The 23,629-nt window shown below is 47.0% G+C and overlaps 1 protein-coding gene across 5 annotated transcripts in view; it reads right to left on the reverse strand.

The window, feature by feature from the left end:
* Positions 1-1,962: 1,962 nt before the first annotated feature.
* The window catches only part of kiaa0825 (KIAA0825 ortholog), a 685,054-nt gene continuing 663,387 nt past the window's right edge, over positions 1,963-23,629 (reverse strand). For all 5 annotated transcript variants that reach the window (XM_072516291.1, XM_072516289.1, XM_072516290.1 and 2 more), the window contains one exon: positions 1,963-2,771. In XM_072516291.1, coding sequence (XP_072372392.1) covers positions 2,675-2,771 — 97 coding nt within the window. In that variant the 3' untranslated portion in view covers positions 1,963-2,674. The remainder of the gene's footprint in view (positions 2,772-23,629) is intronic.

Raw genomic sequence — 23,629 nt, forward strand, 5'->3', positions numbered from 1 at the left:
CAGTTTCTCCCGATCTTCCTCCACAAATCTTTTTTATAAGGTGGATAAGTTAATTTTGCCCATTGTATGTGTGGGTAAGACACTCAGGATTCGGACAGCCTTTCTGCAGAGAGGGCGGTGTTCGAGAGGGCTGGCGTTACCAAATTTAACATTATATTATTGGGCAGTGAATATAGGAAAGGTGTGGTGATGGTGGGGGGGGGGGTGGGGATCGGGGTGGGGGCAAATAGAGGCTTCTTGTGTTCCGTTGTGTTTAAGCGCATTGGTCACTGCCCCTCTCCCGTTTTCCCCGACCAGGTTTACAATGGGCCCAGTAGTGCTGGCACCCTGAAAATTTGGAATCAGTTGAGGTGGCATTTTGAATTGGGGGCATGTCAATATTGTCGCCAACCTGCGGAAAACATAGATTTGCACCATCTGGGATAGAAACAATTTACAGGTTTGGAAGTGGGAGGGGGGTCAAGAAGGATTAGGGATCTGTCTGTGTAGGGTAGATTCGCGGCACTGGAGGAGTTGAAGGAAAAATACCAACTCTGAGGGGAAGCGAGTTTAGATATATGCAGGTGCGGGACTTTGTTCACAAAGAACTCCCATTGTTTCCCCAGTTGCCGAGTCACACATTGATGGATAGGATGTTATCATGCGATGAGCTGGGGGAAGGGAGGATCTCAGATATATATGGGTGGTTGCTGGAGACGGGGAAGGCTCCATTAGAAGTGGGAGGAGAAATTGGGCTTGGCACTGGAGGGAGAGGCCTGTAGTGAGGTATTGTATTGGGTGAACCCTAATTCCTCTTGCGCCAGGTTGAGCCTGATACAATTTAAAGTTGTCCATACAGCTCACATGATGAGAGCATGCATGAGTGGGTTCTTCCCTGATGTGGAGGATAGGTGTGAGATGTGTCTAACAGGGCCAGTGAATTACTCGCATACCTATTGCATAGATCCCACAAGACAGTGACAGAGATACAGACTCTCAGACCTTTTATTCTACATCAGGGTCTACTGGAGGAACTGCAGTGAAAATAAACCGAACATGTTCTTTTTAAGACTTTGTATGATGTCTACATACATTACTTTTTTTGAAACTTCAAAAAAATATGCTACTTTAAAAAAATTATTTCATGAGGTACAGATGCAGCTGGTTTGACCAGCATTTATTACCCATCCCTAATTGATATTGGGCAGGTGGTGGGGAGCTGACGTCTTGAACCGCTGCAGAACATATGGTGTAGCTGTACACACAGTGCTGTTAGGGAGTTCCAGGATTTTGTCCCAGCAATGTAGTACCAAGTCAGGATGGTGTATGGCTTGGAGGGGAACTTGCAGGTGGTGGTTTTCCCATGCATCTGCTGCCCTTGTGCTTCGAGGTGGTAGAGGTTGTGGGTTTGGAAGGTGCTAGCAAAGGTGAGTTGCTCCAATGCATCTTGTACACGGTACATACTCTTGCCAATGTACATTGGTGGTGGAGGGTGTAAATGCTAAGGTGATGGAGGGGGTGCTAATCACATGGGCTGCTTTGTCGTAGACGGGTCCAGCTTCTTGAGTACCATTGGAGCTGCACTCATCTCGGCAAGTGGAGAGCATTCTGTCACACCCCTAACTTGAGCCTTGTAGATGGTGCACAGGCTTTGGGGAGTCAGGAAGTGACTGAATCTCCATAGAATTCCAAGCCTCAGGCGGCATGGTGGCGCAGTGGTTAGCACTGCTGCCTCACGTACGCTGAGGGCCCAGGTTCGATGCTGGCCCTGGGTCACTGTCCATATGGAGTTTGCACATTCTCCCCGTGTCTGCATGCATCTCACCCCCACAACACAAAAAGATGTTCAGGGCAGATGGATTGGCCACGCTAAATTGCCCCTTAATTGGAAAAAAAAGAATTCCGAGCCTCTTATTTGCTCTTATTGTGGAGATGCCGGCGTTGGACTGGGATGGGCACAGTACGAAGTTTTACAACACCAGGTTAAAGTCCAACAGGTTTATTTGGAATCATTAGCTTTCGGAGCGCAGCTCCTTCATCAGGTCAGACACAGTATAACTGGTCCAGTTCAGTTGTTGGTCAAAAAGAATATATAAAACATGTATATTTTAAAAGTATACAAGCAAATTCTAATTTCTAATGGCAGAGTGATGTATGACATAGATATTAAAAGGAGTACAGTAACTGTTGTCACCCAACAACCAGCAGGGACACCGGATTGTGATCAGGAGCCGGAACATTGGCTTCTCTTCCAGCAGGACTGAGGCCAAGTCTAAAGTCTGTGCTCCCTTGCAGGGGAATATCTGTGAAATCAATGTAAGACTTTGTGTAAACTGGCGACATTTCTGTTTTGCATGGTTCAGTTTTGCACCCTTTAAGCGATTAGGTAGACAACTCAAATAATGTAATTCTAACCTAACATAACAAAGTATCAAGGTTTCCTGTATAAAAATCCAACTGATTTCTTCAGCATTGCAATGTAAATCCAAGCAAACACATCAGACTATATGCTTTTACAACACAGCTCATAGACAACCTCCATACCATATAAAATATGTTTAATTACTGTTTATGTTCTTCTATTGCGTCAGACCTTTTAATATAACATCTAAAAATCAACTGAATGGAAAATAATAAATTCAAAGTTGAACTCTTTATATGCAGCAAGGTTTTTCATTAACCTTATATTGCTACATTAAATGTCTTTGTCATTGCTAAAATACATCTTTTGCAGGTGTTCTATCATATTCTTTTCTTTGGCTTCAAGTGTTGTTTCAGCTTGCATTTCCCACCTGGAAGATAGAATCAAACAATGTTTATAGAAGACCAACGATAGTTCTTGATGCACTTACATATAATCTAAAACATAACACTATCCATGTATCACTATTCATATATTTGTTAGGGTTCTTTGAAATATAAATAAATTTGTCATTGGGCTACTATCATCAAAACTAAGTTATTGTTTACCAGCATTGTCAAGTGTAATTTGAATCTACCTATATTAATTTAAAAATAAATTTAGAGTACAGTTTTTTTTTTCCAATTAAAGGGCAATTTAGTGTGGCCAATCCACATACCCTGCACATCTTTGGGTTGTGGGGCTGAGACTCACGCAGACATGGGGAGAATGTGCCAACTCCACATGGACAGTGACCTGGGGCCGGGATCGAACCCGGGCCCTTGGCGCCGTGTGGCAGCAGTGCTAACCACTGCGCTACCATGCCGTCCTCTGATGGTTCTGCCAGGGTAATACTAATAGTTACTCTGAAAAGACTAGAAAAATTAAAACCTCTTCTAACTTCTGGGTAACTATTGCAAACACCCAGACCAATCCCCCATGGGACTCTCACCCTCACCCCACCCCTCCACACAGACATCCCCAACCCCGCCATGACAGGGCTACCCCACACACTCCTGATCTTCCAAGAGGTCTCCCCACCACATTACAGACTAACCCCTCCCCAATGGTTACCCACACCATCCCAAGCAGATTACCACCCCCCCCAAGCCCCCGTGGGTCCGCATCCTCCCCCCTGACCTCTGGACCCGCCCAACTCATGGATAATACTGCACCCCCCATTCCGATTTGACTCACAGACTGAAGCCAATACACCTTGACCCGAGCTGCAGACCTGACCAGAAGCCTCCTCTGACCCAACCCAACACCCTCCGAATCGCTCACTCGACCTGACACCCACCCCATCAACCCAGCCTGACCTTTTCTCTGACCCCCAACCTCTGACTATCCCCAACCTCCGACACAAACCCCACTCCCGCTGATCTCCAAGCCTCCCGACCACCCAAATCCCATCCATTTACCTTGGACTTTCTCCCTGGCCTGTCAATTTCACTGGGCCCTCTTAACTTTTTGGCAGCTAGTTCTGTAATAAATCAACCAGAGCTTGACTGCACTGGAGCCTGCAAAGACTCTTTCAGAGCAAGCCCAAGCAGCTTCAGCATCAGAAGTTTCAGTGCAGTTTTCAAGAGCAGGTAACTGCATTGAATTTTTCATATTCCTGCAGGCCATCTCTCTCCGGCAAAGCTAGTCGCAAGTTATTACCATATCTAAATGCTCGTCTTTTACTTTTAAATTGGCATATATGCTCCTTACTGATTGATGGCTATATTCATGGACAATAGTATGTTTGGACAATCAGATGTGAATTTATTTAAATATTCAATGTGACCGTGGCACAACTTTGACCTGGGATCAAATACGTAGAAAGGAATTTCAACCCCACATCTCCACCTTATAATACATGGCCTGTTCATTTCTGCATGTCCTCACACACGCAGTAATGTAAACTTATGAGCAACTTTCTTGGCACTTTCCAGGTGACATATGCACGTGCACACGGAGGAACATTCTTGTCCACAGTGGTCCCTGGCTGCTATCTTGTGCTATAGATTTGCCCACTCAGAGCTAGAAAGTCTCGGATGCTGGTGGGGAATGAAAGCAAATAAATGATAATGCAATCCTGCCATTAAATTCAACAGCTCCTTTGGGGTTGGTATTTACAGGTTTTCTGACCATAATGCACCGTTAATTCCCTCCCCCTTAGATAACAGGACCCATAGTTTCCAGCTGCGTGCTGGTTCTTTGCATCTGATGGATTGCTGTCCAGTTCATTACCTCATCATATTGAAACAGAGCGGCATAAGATTGACCTGCTAGCCCTTTGAAAAAATATTCTGAATTAATTTCCACATAGTATCACATGAGGCAGGAGTTGCAGTGGCAGTCAATCTAAGAAGCCAATCAAGTATGAGTTGAGGCCAGACAACAAATGGACTTATAAGGAAAGTCCTGGTCACTTTCTTGACAGCAGTTGGTGGTGTCAATTTTTAAAAATTAATTCATGGGATTTTGACATCACTGGTAAGCCAGCATTTATTATCTGTCAGTATTGCCCGTGAGAAGGTGGTGAGGAGCTGCTGTCTTGAACCACTGCAGTACATGTGGTATAGGTACACTCACAATGTAGTTAGGAACGGAGTTCCAGGATTTTGACTCACTGACAGTGAAGGAGCTGCAATATATTTCCAAGTTAGGATGGTGAGTGGCTTGGAGGGGAACTTCCAGGTGGTGGTGTTCCCATGTGTCTGCTGCCTTTTTTCTTAGAGTAGGTGTGGTTTTGGAAGGTGTTGTTTAAGGAGCCTTGGTGAGTTCTTGCAGTCCATCTTTTTCCATAGAATCCCTACAATGCCGAACAAAGCCATTTGGCCCATCGGGTCTGCACCGACCCTCTGAAAGTGCACCCTACTTAGGCCCACTCCTCACACTATTCTGGTGTCCATGTAACCTGGATATCTTTGGATACTAAAGGGAAATCATAGCATAGCCAATCCACCTAACCTGAACACCTTTGGACTGTGGGAGGAAAGCTCGGAGCACTAGGAAGAAATCACTGCAGAACATGCAAACTCCACACAGATAGTCACCCAAGGCAGGAATGAAACACGGATCCCTGGCGCTGTGAGGCAGCAGTGCTAACCACTGTACCTCATGCTGACCTGTAGATGGTACACTATTGCCACTATGCATTCGTCGAGAGAGTGAATGTTTGTGGATGAGGTGCCAATCAAAAGAGTTGTTTTTCAAGTATGATTTCAAGCATCTTGAGTGTTGTTGGAGCTGCACGCGTCCAGGCAAGTGGAGAGTATTCCATCACATCCTGACTTATGCCTTATAGATTGTGGACACAATTTGGGGAGCCAAGCGGTGAATTATATGCTGCAGAATTCGTAGCCTCTTGCCTGCACTTGTAGCCACAGTATTTATACATCTTTCTGATTCATTTTTTAGGCGATGTGGGCTTCGTTCGCTAGGCCAGCATTTGTTGCCCATCCTTAATTGTCTTTGAGAAGGTGGTGGTGAACTGCCTTCTTGAACCGCTACAGTCCATGTGGAATAGGTACACCTACAGTTCCATGAGGGAGGGAGTTCCAGGAATTTGACCCAGCAACAGTGAAGGAACAGCGATATATTTCCAAGTCAGAATGGTCTCTGTTGCCCTTGTCCTTTTAGATGATAGTGGTTGTGGCTTTGGAAGGTGCTGCCTAAGGAGCCTTGGGAAGTTCCTGCAATGCATCTTGTAGATGGTACACACTGCTGCTTCTGTGTGTCAGTGGTGGAGGGAGTGAATGTTTGTGGATGGGATGCCAATCAAGCGGACGGCTTTGTTCTGGATGGTGTCGAACGTCTTGAGTGGTGTTGGAGCTGCACTCATTCAGGCAAGTGGGGCGTATTCCATCACACTCTTGACTTGATGTGGAGATGCCGACATTGGACTGGGGTGGGCACAGTAAGAAGTCTTACAACACTAGGTTAAAGTCCAACATGTTTGTGTCGACTCATAGCTTTCGGAGCGTAGCTCCTTCCTCAGGTGAATAAAGAGGTGGGTTCCAGAAACACATATATAGACAAAGCCAATGATGCAAGACGATACTTTGAATGCGAGTCTTTGCAGGTAATTAAGTCTTTACCGGTCCAGACGGTGTGCCTGGAGGGATAATCACGGGTTAAAGAGGTGTGAATTGTCTCAAGCCACAACAGTTGGTAGAATTTCACAAGCCCGGGCCAGATGGTGGGGGGTGAATGTAATGCGACATGAATCCAATGTCCCGGTTGAGGCCGTACTCATGTGTGCGGAACTTGGCTATTAGTTTATGCTCAATGATTCTGTGTTGTCGCGTGTCCTGAAGGCCGCCTTGGAGAACGCTTACCTGAAGATCAGAGGTTGAATGCCACTGACTGCTAAAGTGTTCCCCGACTGGAAGGGAACATTCCTGCCTGCCGATTGTTGCGCGATGTCCGTTCATCTGTTGTCGCAGCGTCTGCATGCGCTGATTTGTGCCTTGTAGGTAGTGGACAGGCTTTGGGGAGTCAGGAGGTGAGAAATTCGCTGCAGGATTCTTAGGCTCTGACCTGCTCTTGTTGATAGTGGGGGACTCACTATCAACATCCTGGGGGTTACACTTGACCACAAACTGAACTGGACTAGCCATATAAATGGCTAGGGGCAGCACGGTAGTTAGGGGTAGCTTGGTGGTTAGCACTGTGGCTTCACAGCGCCAGGGTCCCAGGTTCGATTCCCTGCTGGGTCACTGTCTGTGTGGAGTCTGCACGTTCTCCCCGTGTCTGCGTGGTTTCCTCCGGGTGCTCCGGTTTCCTCCCATAGCCGAAAGATGTGCAGGTTAGGTGGATTGGCCACGCTAAATTGCCCTTCGTGTCCAAAAAAGGTTAGGCGGTGTTTTTGGGTTAGGGGGATAGGTGGAAGTGAGGGATTAAGTGGGTCGGTGCAGACTCGATGGGCCGAATGGCCTCCTTCTGCACTGTATGTTCTATGTTCTATGACTCAGTGATGGTAATGCCATTGAATGTCAAGAGGCGGATTTTTGATTCTTTCTGATTGGGGATGGTCATTGCCTGGCACTTGTGTGGCGTGAATGTAACTTGCCACTTGTCAGCCCAAGCCTTGATATTGTCCAGGTCTTGCTGCATTTTCACATGGATTGCTTAAGTGTCTGAGAAGTTGTGAATGGCGCTGAACATTGTGCAATCATCAGCCCCACATCTGACCATATGTTGTTAGAAAGGTCATTGATGAAGCAGCTGAAGATGGTTGGGCTTCGGACTGACAAACGCCTGCAGTGATGTCCTAGAGCTGAGATGATTGACCTCCAACCACCCCAACCATCTTCCTTTGTGTCAGGTATGGCACCAACTAATAGAAAATTTTCCCCTGATTCCCAATGACTCCAATTTTGCTCGGGCTCCTTGATGCCAGACTCGGTCAAATGCTGCCTTGTGCCAAGGGCAGTCACTCTGACCTCACCTCTAGAATTCAGCCCTTTTGTCCATGTTTGAACCAAGGAGGTAATGAGGTAAAGTGCTAAGTGACCCTAGCAAAACCCAAACTGAGCATCAGTGAGCAGGTTATTGCTAAGTATGTGCCACGTGATTACACTGTGATGACCCCTTCCATCGCTTTACTGATGATTGAGAATAGACTGATAGGGCGGTAATTGGCTGGGTTGGATTTGTCCTGCTTTTTGTGCAGACATACCTTTTTAAAAATAATAATAATAATCATTATTGTCACAAGTAGGCTTACATTGCAATGTAGTTACTGTGAAAAGCACCTAGTCGCCACATTTCGGCACGTGTTCGGGTACACGGAGGGAGAATTCAGAGTGTCCAATTCACCTAACAAGCACATCTTTCAGGACTTGTGGGAGGAAACTGGAGCACCCGGAGGAAACCCACGCAAACACGGAGAGAGCGCACAGAGTCCGCACAGATAGTGCCCCAGTGAGGAATCGAACCTGGGACCCTGGCGTTGTGAAGCCACAGTGCTAACCACTATGCTACCGTGGGAAATTTTCTACATAGTTGGGTTGATGCCGGCACTGAAGCTGTACTGGAACAGCTTAACTAGTGGTATGGCAAGTTCTGGAGCACCAATCATCAGTACTGTTGCTGCAATATTGTCAGGGTTCATAGCTTTTGCAGTATCCAGTGCCTTCATCCATCTCTTGATATCATGTGGGGTGAATCGAATTGGCTGAAGACTGGCATCTGTGATGCTGGGGACATCTGGAGGGAACTGAGATGGATTCTCCACTTGGTACTTCTGGCTGAAGATTATTGCGAATTCTTCAGCCTCGTCTTTTGCGTTGATGAGTTAGGCTCCTCCATCATTGAGGATGTGGCAAGACTGCACAGCTTAGATCTGATCAGTTGGTTGTGGGGTTGGTTAGTTCTATCACTTGCAGCTTATGTTGTTTGGCATGCAAATAGTCCTGTCCTGTGTTGTAGCTTCACCAGGTTGACATCTCATTTTTCAGTATGCCTGGTGATGCTCCTGACGTGCCCTCGTGCATTCTTCATTGAACCAAGGTTGATCCCCTGGCTTGGTGGTAATGATAGAATAGATATGCCGGACCATGAGGTTACAGATTGTGGGTGAGTACAATTCTGCTGCTGCTGATGGCCCACAGTGCCTCATGGATGCCCAGTCTTGAGTTGCTAGATCTGTTATAAATCTATCCCATTTAGCATGATGGTAATGCCACACAAAATGATGGATGGTATCCTCAATGTGAAGATGGGACTTTGTCTCCATAAAGACTGTGCAGTTGTCAGCATCTGTTGTAGGTAGATTGGTGAGGATGATGTCCAGTATGTTTTCCCCTCTTGTTGGTTCGCTCACCACCTGTCGCCGATCCAGTCTAGCAGTTACGTCCTTTAAGACTCAGCCAGCTCGGTCAGTAGTGGTGCTACTGAGCCACTCTTGATGTTGGACATTGAAGCCCTCCGACCAGACCACATCCTGTGCCATGCCACCTCAGTGCTTCCTTCAAGTGGTGTTCAAGTAGCCAGTGGCGGCTATGAGGTGAGCAGTCGGACACAAGGTGGCTCCTGCCTGGGGATTTGGTCTTTTGGCCATTTCTGCCCAATTATTTGTGACAGTATGTATATTGTATGGTAAATGAAGGGTTAAAAATGTAATGTGAATGCATCTAACCACCAGAGGGTGATTAAGAGCATACACGTGAATCACGTGATACCTTTGATTTGGGGAGTAAGTGATTAGGCGGGTTAGAGAGTAGTCATATTTTCAGAAGCTCTGTAGATAGAATCGTAGTTTAGTTTAGCTGTAGTCTTGTAAATCTTAGTTTTCAATTTGAATCTATTTCATTGTAGTGTTAATAAATTAGCTTAGTTAAAAACATAGCTTGATGTTCTTTGTGAGACACTCCACTTCAAAGCCATCCTCATCCATAAAGCAAAGGACATCACATGATACCAAGAGTGGAAATATTAAGGTACCAGGTCTGTCTGCTAAGATAGATAGAAAGGTTCAGCAAGAGAAGAGAAGTTTGAAAAAAATCTCCGTACAACAAAACTTGAAAAAAAACGCGACCAGATTCTAACTGCTCGATGGGATCTAAGAACTTCCTAGTCAGGACTGCATGAAGGCCTCAGGCAAGTCAAAAGGCGGGGGTGTTTGCCTCCTGATCAACACCTCCTGGTGCTCGGATGTGGTGTCCCTAGCGTGCCATTGCTCCCCAGACCTAGAATTCCTACCTGTGAAGTGTCGCCCCTTCTACCTCCCATGTGAAGTCACCTCTGTACTCATCACAACAGTCTACATCCCACCCCAGGCGGAAGTAAAGAAAGCACTTGACGAACTACACTCCACCATCAACAACCAAGAAACAAATCACCCTGAATCCCCGATAATCGTGGCTGGAGACTTCAACTAGGCCAACCTCAGGAAAGGCCTACCCAAACTCCATCAACATATCTCCTGCTCCGCCAGAGGTGCAAACACCCTGGACCACTGCTACACGAGCATCAAAGGAGCCTACATTCCTCACTTTGGCAAATCGACCACAAGTCGGTATTCCTACTTCTAGCTTACAAACAGCACCTCAAGCGTGCTGAGCCAGTCAAGAAAACCGTGCAGTGCTGGTCCGAGGAATCCGAGGACATCCTCCACGACTGCTTGGAGACTGTGGACTGGTCCATATTCAAGGCCGCGGCAGCCAACCTGGACGAGTACGCACCCACCATCACAGATTTCATCAGCGAGTGTGTCGAGGACTGTGTACCAAAGAAGACAATACGGGTATTCCCCAATCGGAAACGCTGGCTCAACCAAAAGGTTCACTCCCTGCTGAAGTTCTGGATGGAGGCGCTCAAGTCTGACGACCCTGACCTATATAAGAAATCCAGGTACGACGTACGGAAAGCCATCAGGGATGCAAAAAGACAATACCGCATCAAACGAGAGTCCCAGGCCAACGACACTAACCCACGACGGCTATGGCAGGGCCTACACAAGATCACAGGCTATAAAGCAAGGCCAGGCAGAATATCTGGGGCCGGAGCATCCCTACCCGATGATCTGAACAAGTTCTATGCCCGCTTTAAGCAGTCAGCCAATGTATCAGTGCCACCCGACCCAACAGCCCTGGACACACCCATACCCACTATTACAGCCTCAGAGGTAAGAGCTGCCTTCTTGAAAGTGAATCCGCGGAAAGCGAAGGGCCCCAACAGAGTCCCTGTGCGAGCAGTCAGAGCCTGCGCAGACCAGCTAGCGAGTGTATTTGCAGATATCTTCACCTCCTCACTCCTCCGCTCTGAGGTCCCCACCTCCTTCAAGAAGACCACCATAATACCAGTACCAAAGAAGAACAAGGTAGCCTGCCTCAACGACTACCGACCGGTGGCCCTAACATCTGTTATCATGAAATGCTTTGAGCGGCTAATCATGAGATGGATCACTGCCAGCCTCCCAGACGGTCTCGATCCACTGCAGTTTGCTTATCACCGCAACCAGTCCACAGCAGATGCTATCTCCCTGGCTCTACGATCAATACTCGAACACCTCGACAACAAGGACACCTATGTCAGACAGCTGTTCATAGACTACAGCTCCGCCTTCAACACCATTATCTCAACAAGACTAATAACCAAACTCCGCAATCTTGGACTTGACCCCTCCCTGTGCAGCTGGATCCTCGGCTTCCTCACCAACAGACTGCAATCTGTCAGGATCGGCAACAGCACCTCCTCCACAATAGTCCTCAACACCGGAGCCCCGCAAGGATGTGTGCTCAGTCCTCTACTGTACTCCCTATACACACATGACTGTGTGGCAAGATTGAACTCCAACTCAATCTATAAGTTTGCGGATGATACGACTGTGGTGGGCCACATCTCAAACAACGATGAATCAGATTACAGGAGGGAGATAAATCACTTGGTTTAACACTCTAAATGTTGGAAAGACCAAGGAACAGATCATCGACTTCAGGAAGCGCAGCACGACCCACACTTCCGTCTGCATCAATGGCTCCGAAGTGGATAGCTTTAAGTTCCTGGGGGTCACCATCACCAACAGTCTGTCCTGGTCCACTCACGTTGATGCAACAGTCAAGAAAGCCCAACAATTTCTCTACTTCCTACGGAAGCTAAAGAAATTTGGCATGTCTGCATCGACTCTCACAAACTTCTACAGATGTGCGATAGAGAGCATCCTATCCGGCTGCATCACAGCCTGGTATGGCAACTGCTCGGTCCAAGCTTGCAAGAAACTGCAGACTGTGGTGAACTCAGTCCAACGCATCACACAAACTTGCCACCCCCACATTGATTCTGTATACACCTCTCACTGCCTCAGGAAGGCAGACAGCATTATCAGAGACCCTTCCCACCCAGGCATTGCACATCCAGACATAGGAACAGCTTCTTCCCCATAGCTACAAGACTCCTCAACGACTCCCCCTCAGACTGATCTGCTCCCTGTAAGAACGCTATTCACGACGCCCTACGCTGCTCTTATTCATGTATTTGCTTTGTTTGCTTTATTTGGTCCCTTGTTCCGCACTGTAACCAATCACTGTTTTGTCGATGTACCATTTGTCAATGTTCTCTGTTGATTATTCGTATGTCTACTATGTACGTACTGTGTACGTTCCTCGGCCGCAGAAAAATACTTTTCACTGTACTTCGGTACATGTGACAATAAATCAAATCAAATCAAAGTGAGATGGAAGGTTTGCAAACTCCATGGCAATTTCGTACTTTGGATGAAGTAGACGGTAATTGGTGCACTTTCAAGCAGCAGTTTGAATTGTACATCTCTGTCCTAGACCTAGAAGAGGCCAGTGACCAGCGAAAAATAGCGCTGTTTTTAGCAGTGGCTGGGTCGCAAGCCCGAGAAATTTTCAACTCATTCCATTTTGAGGATGAGGCAGATAAGAAGAAGTACAAGAAAGCAATTGAGAAGTTCGACAAACACTGCCAGTTGAAACGTTTGAATGGTATGTGTTCAGGCAAAGAGTGCCAAAAGCAAGTGAAACGCTTGACTGCTTGACACTTAAAGTGCAGACATGTAATTTGTCTCCTAGACTCACTTCTGCGAGATCAGATAGATCACGGAGTAAAAAGTGACAAACTGCGGGAAAGATTATTGAGACAATCTGATTTAACATTGGAAGGCACCATCAGTATGTGTAGAGCAAGCGAACTTGCCAGAAATCAGTTCTCTGAAATGTTGGTTGGTGAAAGTGGCGTGAAAACTAACAATGTGGCCGACACCATTAATGCTGTGGTGCACCAAAAAAGAAACGTGCCCAAGACGGCAGCCATTTTGCGCATGACGGCATGAGCGTCATGATGGATGGTCTCTACCATTGTGGCCGTGGTGTGGTGGACCTTGCGGTGGGCCAACAGGGCAACTGACCCATTGCGAGGTCCACCACATCAGGTTCACAATTGCCGAGATCACAAGTGAACCTCGCCCATGTGATTTCCAGCCAGGGGTACCGGAGAATCACGGGAGGGAGGAGCATAGGGTGCTGGGCCTGCTAAATAGATGCAAATAGATCATTACAACCGATTTGCATTTATTTCCATGCTCCCGCTGGCATTTGATGTGGTACCCGGTGCAGATTCCAATTTTGCCCCAACGCGTATTCTCAGGCCCATCGGGGAACGCATTCTGGGCATCCCGGGGATGGAGAATTCCGGCCATTCTTTATGAACAATTCTCTGGAAATCCAATGATTGGTAGCCGCTGAGAGGGGTTATATAGGGGGTACGTGTATCATTCTAAAAGTTTTCTATGCACCAGCCTGTTAATTGAATTTCCCATTATAATTCTCAAAACACACAGGGTTGGTCTTTCAACCCTTAAGTGGTGGCACATCCTACTTTCATAATGGAAAACCATGTGAGACTGATACCTATCGCTGAACTGGCAGCTCAATTAACCCCGGTAACCCCAATCTTTGGTTATGGTGAATTAGTGCAAAAAATCAACCCAAAAGATATTTTAGCACTTGTATTAGTATTTAATCAGATTATCTGCATGATTATAATGTCATCGCCACAAAAAATGTCATTCTTTAAACAGAGGTGTCAACATTGGAAAAAAGTTGAGGCTGAGATTTCAATCAAGAGCTGTGTACCTGTGACACTGCCTCATGATGAAAAGATAAACAACATTAAGAATGCTACACTGTGTCTGCCACAAAGCGGATAATTAAGTAGCATTAATGTAATCTCCTATCCTTTCTTTTATCCTTGTTTTCTATTTTTTATCTACCTCTGTTCCTTATTTATTCATCTCTTTTGCTTACATTTTCCCGCTCACATTTTTTTCTCAATCTTCACAATCTGCATGATTTGTGAATGCTTGGTAAAGAGAAAGGAAAAGAATGTTAGGAAGGGAGGGTTATTCATGGTGGTAGTGAAAGCTCTGCAACGAGTCCCATAGTTTTAATTGATGTCTTTCACTGCTGGGATCGCACTGCATCCACAACATTCTCATTTTTAAAATTCCTTCTCCAGAGAGAGAAAATAAAAAAGTTCCAAGAGTTACCACTACAGTCCATGCACGTATGTGGTGACAATTCTCTTGTGGGCAGGCGAGATACTACAATCTTACAAAAGCAAGATTGTTGGTAGGCACATCTTGTTAAGCATCTGGTTTCATGCCAAAAACATATTTGTACATGAAAGCAATATAATAAAGATATGAGAGATAATGCAATAATTCTTCTTATAGAAAACGTTGGATTTTTGTTTTGCTGGGGGAGGGGGGGGGGGGGGGAGGGGCAGAATTAAAGTGGAAATTGAATGCTTTCCTCATATGAAATGGGAAAAACAGAGAAGGATTCTCTTCCCCCCCAGTGTTACATGGCAAACAGCTAGTTCAGAAATATTATTGGTTGGAGATTCAGTAGTGCCACAGGATACCACACTAACCTTTCACCTTTGGGATGTGCACTTGATTCCAGTCCAAACTGTTGGTCTTAATTTTCTTTATTCTGTGGGAATCTTGTGTGCAATGAATTTTGACTGTCTCAACCAGTTTCTAGTGGGCATAACTAAAGCATAAAATGTTTTTAATTTGACACTTATTATCAACCTCATTCAGTAAGGCTATAGTTTGGGCTGTAGAAAAGCCACAGTTGGGCAGTGGGGCTTGCTATTTTCAGCTTATGACTAAGGTACGATGATGGAGTAAAGTGCAGGGAGCCTTATTCTATAACTAGCTGTATTAAATCTGACCTCAAAGATATATGGATAGATTTCACAATTTAATCATCCTGATGCACAGCTTCACCTGTTAGGAGCACACATTAAGATTTCAGGCACGCTCCAATCTCTGTCCAAAAGTGGTGAAGTTCTATGTCAAGAGTGAGGTACATTAGGGGAACATTAAGTTTCACCCAAAGTCAAATTCAGAGGTGGAGGGTCTGCTTGATTGGTCAGGGGTGTGTGGTCTGTGATGATAAGAAGATTGTCATCTATATTATCATCTGTATGTAAATGATAATATATATATATATATATATATAAAACTGTTGTAGTTCCAGCATCCAACCACCAGGTGATGTGAGTGTGTGGGCACATGACCTGGGCACACCATGTGTTCCAGGAGAAGGTGTTAATAAGGAGTTTGTAGCAGTCGCATATTAGAGTAGCTCTGTAGTATCTTAGCGTAAGTTAGTGTTATACCATTATTCCCAATTGTATTAATCTTAGGCATTTTAGTAATTCTTTATAATCTTTATTGTCACAAGTATGCTTACATTAACACTGCAATGAAGTTCCTGTGAAAAGCCCCTAGTCGCCACATTTTGGCGCATGTTCGGGTACACGGTGGGAGAATGCAGAATGTCCAAATTACATAACAGTACGTCTTTCGGGACTTGTGGGAGGAAACTGGAGCACCCGCAGGAAACCCATGCAGACAACGTGCAGACTCTGCACAGACAGTGGCCCAAGCTGGGAATCAAACCTGGGACCCTGGCCCTGTGAAGTAACAGTGCTAACCACTGTGTTACCATGCCGCCCAAAGATATAAAGGCACCACTTTGCCAAGTGTAGTGTTAGTAATAAATAACTTTGTTTCTGAAACAAAGTCTAAAATTCTTTGTTCACACTACAATATCAAGATTCAACATCAGCCCAATCAAAGAACATTACACGGTCTAGAGATCCCGCTGCCCACCTGCCTTTCTTATCCACTGCCTGCTTTGCATCCCATCCACTATCTGGAGATCCATCTGTGATCCTGAAGAGACGCCACCAGTACCAGTTGTGGCCACTATTCCCGGTGGTGTTGCTGACATTGGAGAGCTGCAGGCCTCTGATTGGTTGCAGCTGTCAGGGGTAGAGTTTCCACCCTGCTCATGCTTAATGAGTCCCAGGCCCGTCACTGTCCAGGTAAGTGTATGATTAGCTCAGAATAGTGTTGAACCTCCTGGAGAAACACGATGCAGGATTCCCACCAGTTCTCCAACTGGCAGGAAAGACCCCTGTGACCACATTAAATTCTGCCCATTTATTTTGTATTTTTAAAAATTGTCAATGAAATACAGTTAACATTTACATAAGTAGTTTTCAAACAGCCAAACAAAACAAACTGGATGTAACTCAACAACTTGTTATTGGGATGAGGCCATTGAATATTGCGAGAGGCCTCCCTTGATTCTCTTTGACTCGGTGGTGAGAGCCACTTTGAGGATTTGGAATAAGTTTAGGCAGCACTTTTAAAGTGTGTTCCATGTCACTGCTGCCTCTGATATGCAGGAACCTTAGGTTTGTGCTATCTGGCTTAGTTAAATTAATTAGGGCGTGGGAGAGAGAAGAATTGGAGAGGTTTGGGACATGATTCTGGAGGGTAGGTTTGCTGGTTTAGACGGGTTGCTAGAGAAGTTCCAGGTCCCAAGAGGGAATGTATTCAGGTACTTTCAGCTGCATGATTTCTTACACCAGGATCTTCATTCATTTCCCCTGGTACAGGGTCACGTCCTTGTCCGGTGGGAGAATAAGATTTCATATGTCCATGGGCAGATGTTGGCGATGAAGCAAGCATTTTTGGAGGAAGTAAAGAAGAAATGAGAGGGTGAGCTGAGTTTGGTTTTTGAGGGACTACTGTGGAGTGAGGCTCTTCACAGGGTCAACTTCAGCTCCTCATGTGCGAGGTTAAGCTTGATCAAGTTTAAAGTGGTGCACAGAGCGCACCTGACTGGGGCTCGTATGAGTGGGTTCATCTCGGGGTGGAGGATGGGTGTAAGCGGTGCTCGAGAGGTCCGACGAATCACACACACATGTTTCGTTTTTGCCCTAAGCTTGTTCGTTTTTGGGACTCCTTTTCTGATACAATGTCATGGATTTTGGGCGTTCAGCTGGAGCTGTGCCCATTGGTGGCCATTTTTGGAGTATCGGAGATGCTGCAGATGTGGACGGGGCAGATGTCCTAGTCTTCACCTCGCTAATAGCCCAGAGGTTAAATTCTGCTTCGGTGAAGGCTCCCGGTGCTGCCTAAGGCCTTGGTCTGGTTATGGAACCTGGTGGAATTTTTGCACTTTGACAAGATCAAGTATACCATAAGAGGGTCGGTGGGCAGCCCTTAATATCCTTTTTTAGGGAACTCATTATCATCAGCTGTTGCGGGGGTGGGGTTTGTCTTTTTATATTTTTTCTAAAGATTCTGTTTTCTCCGTGGGGTGGGGGAGGAGAGAGGGGGACGGGGGAATTGAGTGGGTGTATTTTTGATATTGTATGGGATTGGGATTTGTTTTTTTTTGTTATAATGAAAATCTTTTAAAATTGTTATATTTTGATGCTATAAATAATTGAATAACTCCACAAATAAATAATCGGCATAAGGTTCTTTTTCCTAGTTCACTCACTAAAATGTCACTGAGGAACAAATGCAGTAAATCATAGAATCATAGAATCCCTCCAGTGCAGAAGGAGGCCATTCGACCCATCGATTCTGCACCGTCCCTTCGAATGAGCACTGTATCCATGTCCCCTCCCTACCCTGCCTTTTTTCGGTAACCCCATAACATAACCTACACATCCTGGACACTGAGGGGCAATTTATCATGGCCAATCTACCTAACCTGCATATTTTTGGATTGTGGGAGGAAACTGGAGCCCCTGGAGAAAACCCACACAGACACCAGGAGAACATGCAAAGTCCGCCCAGGGGTGTAAATATAAGAACCCAATCAACAAAATTCACAATTGTTCAAAAAAAGATATTTCTAGCATTATTAAAAACAAATGTTTGTAATGTATTTTATAATATAGCTATGAATATATAAGCAATGATTGTTCAAACCATGCCAAACGACTATGAATTTAGCCCTCTGCAAAATCTTATCACCAATGAATTCAGTTGAGACATCATACTTTTCATACCTATATTATAAACTAAATACAGATTCTTCTCACTCACACCTCAGAGATTGCACATAACGCCTACTGGCAACCCAGGAACGTAACAGTCACTTGAGAAATGTATCTGTGGAACCAGCTGCTTATACTGCAGATTTTGTATGCACTGTTTAATTCATGGTCTATGGTTTTATAATATTTTAAGATTGAATACTTTTTCGATATTTATAATGAACAATATACTTGAATAATATCATTGGCCTCGTCTACATTATTAAAACAAAAGGAAAAATCCCGATAGTTCTCAAACCATACTACACGCACAGTATCGCAAAACTGGCAACCTCCGCACCGAGTCCATGCCGGATTTCAGACCTTGCCAGTTTTAAGGAATGTGTAGTTGAGACCAGGTTGGGTCAGATCTAGGATCGTTCAGACCATATGTAGAGTGTGGGGAAAAAACAGGCATGCAAAGCCAATAACTGGTTGACGTGCCAGTGGTCCATTGCAGTGCCTACACCAACAAGGAGGTAGTTATTTGACTCACACAAAAATTCTCAAAATTCATGTCAGCAACTTAAAATAAAATTAAGATTTCGGACATTGTTGGTTTTCTGATAGCTGAATTTGAGACACTACTTGTAATGCTTTGTTTGGATGGCTCTAGTACAATTAATTTTAGTTACACTGCCTGACTCCTACCACCTCTGATCACTAATCAAGCAGAGCTATGTTAACTGAAATCAGTCTACCGGTAAAACTTTAATGTCAGCACAGAGTCAATGAGACAATCAACTCTTCTCAAACATAAGAAACCTAAAGGAGAACCAATGGAGTGATTGGACATTTTTCATTAATTGTTTAAAAAGTTGTCTGAGGTGGATGAAGGTGTGTGTGAGGTTAGGGCGACCATCTGAAGCTATGTAGAGCTGAACAACACGGGGGAGGTCACAGACTTCATGCTTTGGGAGGCACTTAAGGCCATAGTAAGGGGCGAATTCATCTCGATTCGGGTGCACAGGGAGAGGGTGGAGCGAGAGGAGAGAGCGAGGCTAGTGGATGGGATTTTGAGGGTGGACCGGAGGTACTCGGTTGTGCCAGAGGAGGGGCTGTTAAAGGAGAAACAGAGGCTCCAGATGGAGTTTGGGCTGGTGTCGACAGGAAAGGTGGTAGGGCAATTATGGAGGGCCAGAGGGGCAGTATATGAGTAAAAGCAAACAGGATGTTGGCACACCAACTGAGGAAGCAAGCAGTGACGAGGGAGATCAGAGGGGTGAGGGATGAGAGAGGCAAGGTGGTGTCAGATCCGAAGTGGGTGAATGGGGTATTTGAGGCCTTTTATAGAAGGCTGTATGAGTCGGAGCCTCCGCTGGGGAGGAGGTTATGAGATGGTTCTTGGATGGGCTGGACTTACTTAGATTGGGGGAGGAGAAGGTGCAGCGGTTGGGGGCCCTGCATGGACTGAGGGAGGTGATGGACTGCATAGGCTTGATGCAGACAGGGAAGGCCCCGGGCCAGCTGAGTTCTATAAGATATTTGGTGCGGAACCGGGACCCCTGCTTGTGGGAATGTATAATGAGTCGAGGGTAAGGGGGTGCTCAACCCCACATTGTCGCAGGCATCCATTTCATTGATTTTAAAGAAGGATAAGGACCCGGAGTAGTGTGGGTCGTACCATCCAATTTTGCTGTTAAATGTGGATGCGGAGTTGTTAGCAAAGGTGAAACGAAAGAAAATTCCAGGAATGGCTACCCTGAAGAAGTACTGCTCGTCTCTCGAACAGGATTTCCATATGTCCCTCCCCCACTATCCACCTTCACTGCTTTCCATTTCTCTCTTAGTGTTGGACAAGGTATTTACCAAGACTCGCTTCCACACCATATTTCCTTCCTCAGTGACTGTCTTCGGCTCCGACTTACCCCATGGGGATTTCAACTTTTTTTTTTCTTTTCTTTTTTTTTCCTCCGGGGCCTCTGCGTATTTCCTGTCCACTCTCAAAATCTCCCCCACTAACCTCTCCCTTTCCATGCCCTCAGTCCTCTCCCTATGAGCCCTAATGGAGATTAGCTCTCCCCTGACCACCGCCTTCAACAGCTCCCATACCACCCCTACCCGCACCTCCCCGTTGTCGTTGGCCTCCAAGTACCTTTCGATACACCCCCTCACTTTCCCACACACCACCTCGTCCGCCAGCAGTCCCACATCCAGCCGCCACAGCGGGCGTTGGTCCCTCTCCTCTCTCAGCTCCAGTTCCACCCACTGCGGGGCATGGTCCGAAATGGCTATGGCTGAATACTCCGTCCCCTCCACCCTCGGGATGAGCACCCTGCCCAGAACAAAAAAATCTATCCGGGAGTAGGCTCTGTGTACATGGGAAAAGAAAGAAAATTCCCTGGCCTGCGGCCTTGCAAACCGCCATGGTTCAGCCCCCTCACGTTCCACATTATCAGCCGGATTGGAGGGGCTCTCACCCCCCCCCCCCGCCGACTAGCCATCTCCTTTTCTGGGCCAGTCCCGTGTCCATGCCTCCCTCACCCTCCAGTCCCCCAGACGGGAGACCCCCGTCCCGACCACGTCTTCTATGTCCCATTCCCTTTTGGCCAGTGCAGCAGCAACCCTTTTCTCCCCCCCTTCCCTCCCCCCCGCTAGACCCCTGTCTAGCTTTTTTGCTCCCCCCATGTCACTCCCGTAAGTCAGCTGACACATGCTGACCCCGGCTACCCCCGCTATCCCATTGACCTCCCTGTGTGGGAGTTCCCCCTCCCACCTTTCTTCCCGCGCGCTGGAAAAACAAAACCCCGCGCTTTCCAAAGCCCGCTCCGCCCCCTCTGGCGCAGCTCCTATCGCGGCCTTGTCTCTCTCCCCCAGCCCTTGTAACATTTCCTGCGCGTGATTGTGATTGACCCCCTATATACAACAACCATCACACATCAAACCTCAAATATCCCACCCACCCTCACAAACCCTCAGTTAGAGTCCAACTTTTCGGCTTGTACAAAGGTCCACGCCTCTTCAGGCGTTTCAAAGTAGTAGTGTTGGCCCTTGTATGTGACCCACAGTCGCACCGGCTGCAGCATTCCGAATTTCACTTCTTTCCGGTGCAACACCGCTTTGGCCCGGTTGAAACCCGCTCTCCGCTTTGCAACCTCCGTGCTCCAGTCCGGGTATATTCGGATCTCTGCATTGTCCCACTTACTGCTCCGCTCCTTCTTGGCCCATTTCAGGACCCACTCTCTGTCCGTGAACCGGTGGAACCTCACCACCATCACTCTTGGCGGCTCATTTGCCCGGGGCCTCCTCGCCAGCACCCGGTGTGCCCCGTCCAACTCCAGCGGCCTCGAAGGGGCCTCCTTGCCCATCATCGCCCCGAGCATCGTGCTCGCGTATGCCCCGGCATCAGCCCCCTCCGCTCCTTCTGGGAGACCCAGGATCCGCAGATTCTTTCTCCTCGACCTGTTCTCCAGGTCTTCGAGTCTTCCCGCCCACCTCCTGTGTAGCGCCTCGTTCTGCTCCACTCTCACCACCAGGCCCAAGATCTCGTCCTCGTTCTGACCAACTCTTTTTTGTATCTCCTGGATCTGAACCTCGTGGGCCTTCTGGGGGATCCCTAGTCCTTCGATTGCCGAAAGCATAGGCGCCAGCATTTCCTTACGCATCTCCTCGCGATGCTCCTCTAAGCAGTGCTTAATAAACTCCTGCAGCTCCACTTTGTCTCTGGCCGCCGCCATTTTATCTTTTTTCCCCGGTTTTTCCCGATGCTCCAGCTCCTGCAGCTCTCCTTTGTCTCTGGACGCCGCCATTTTGTCTTTTTTCCCCGGGTTTTTCCCGTTGCTCCAATGCCACTTTTGTGGCCGTTACGCTTCGAGTCCGTTTCATACAAGTTGGAGTGGGACCTCCCTCTTACCTTCCCCATGGGTTAGTTTCAAAAAAAGTTCCGTTGGGGCTCTTCTAGCGAGCCCGAAAGTCCATGGTAGCGGGAGCTGCCGAATCGTGCGGCTCAGCTCCGCATTGCCGCACCCGGAAGTGGGGATTTCAACTTAAATTCCACCCTGCATGTAACCTCCAGGATTACAGGTACCTCCAGGATATACAACATTCTTCCAACTGCTGCTCTTGACGCATCCTGAAAGCCACACTCAGTGCCATGCGCCGCCATATGAAGGCACTCGACATCTCTCTCCAGCAGCACCGTCTTACTCTCGCTCAAAGCTGTCCCTATCCCCAGTTTCATTTCATCCTTCACATCATTCGACGCCTTAACAAGAATCTTTTCCTGTTTTTTGCAGATGTTAAGGAACGCATGCTTCAACAACTTATCAACACCTCTGCCCATCCTAGGCCCTCCACCAGTCCCAATCCCTCGTACCCTATTTCTCCCAGTATCAACACCACTGCCCATCCTCGGCCCTCCACCAGTCCAATCCCTCATACCCCATTTCTCCCAGCCCCAGCTGTGTGTTCACCATACCCTCCGACCTTCCCCTCTGTGAGGCTGAGCGTGCTGTTCTCAGCAAAGGACTCAGCTTTGTACCCTTACATCCCCACCTCAATGAATTCCAGGCTCGACATGATGTTGAACTCTTCTTTCGTCGCCTTCGTCTCCGTGTCCACTTCTTGGGGCAAGAATCCTCCCCCCATTCCACTGATCCTTTCAGGTGCCTCCAACATTCTGCCTCCAAGTGGACCCCCCCGGTCGGGACAATTACCTGCCCTTGATCTTTTCATTGAGAACTGTTGACGGGACATTGGCTGTCTTAATTTTTCTGCCCCCCTCACCCATTCCAACCTCTCTCCTTCCGAACTTTCTGCTCTTCACTCCGTCAGGTCTAACCTTACTTTGTCATCAAACTTGCCGACAAAGGGGGTGCTGTTGTCGTCTGGCGCACTGACCTCTACCTCCGGTACCAAAGAAGAACCATGCAACGTACCTCAATGACTATCGACCAGTGGCCCTGACTTCAGTCGTAATGAAGTGCTTCGAGAGATTGATCATGAAGCACATCACCTTCATACTCCCAGAACGCCTTGATCCACTGCAATTCGCATACCGCTGCAACCGGTCCACATCAGACACCATTTCCCTGGCCCTACACTCATCCCTAGAGCATCTCGAAAACAAGGACTCCTACATTAGACTCCTATTTATTGACTACAGCACCGCCTTCAACACCATAATCCCAGCCAAGCTCATATCAAAGCTCCAAAACCTAGGACTTGGCTCCCCACTCTGCAACTGGATCCTCGATTTTCTGACCAACAGACCACAATCAGTAAGAATGAACAACAACACCTCCACAACAGTCCTCAACACCGGCGCCCCGCAAGGCTGCGTACTTAGCCCCCTACTCTACTCCCTGTACACACACGACTGCGTGGCAAAACTTGGTTCCAACTCCATCTACAAGTTTGCTGACGATACGACTATAG

This window comes from Scyliorhinus torazame, chromosome 9, assembly GCF_047496885.1.
Source record: "Scyliorhinus torazame isolate Kashiwa2021f chromosome 9, sScyTor2.1, whole genome shotgun sequence".
In the NCBI taxonomy this organism is placed as follows: domain Eukaryota; kingdom Metazoa; phylum Chordata; class Chondrichthyes; order Carcharhiniformes; family Scyliorhinidae; genus Scyliorhinus; species Scyliorhinus torazame.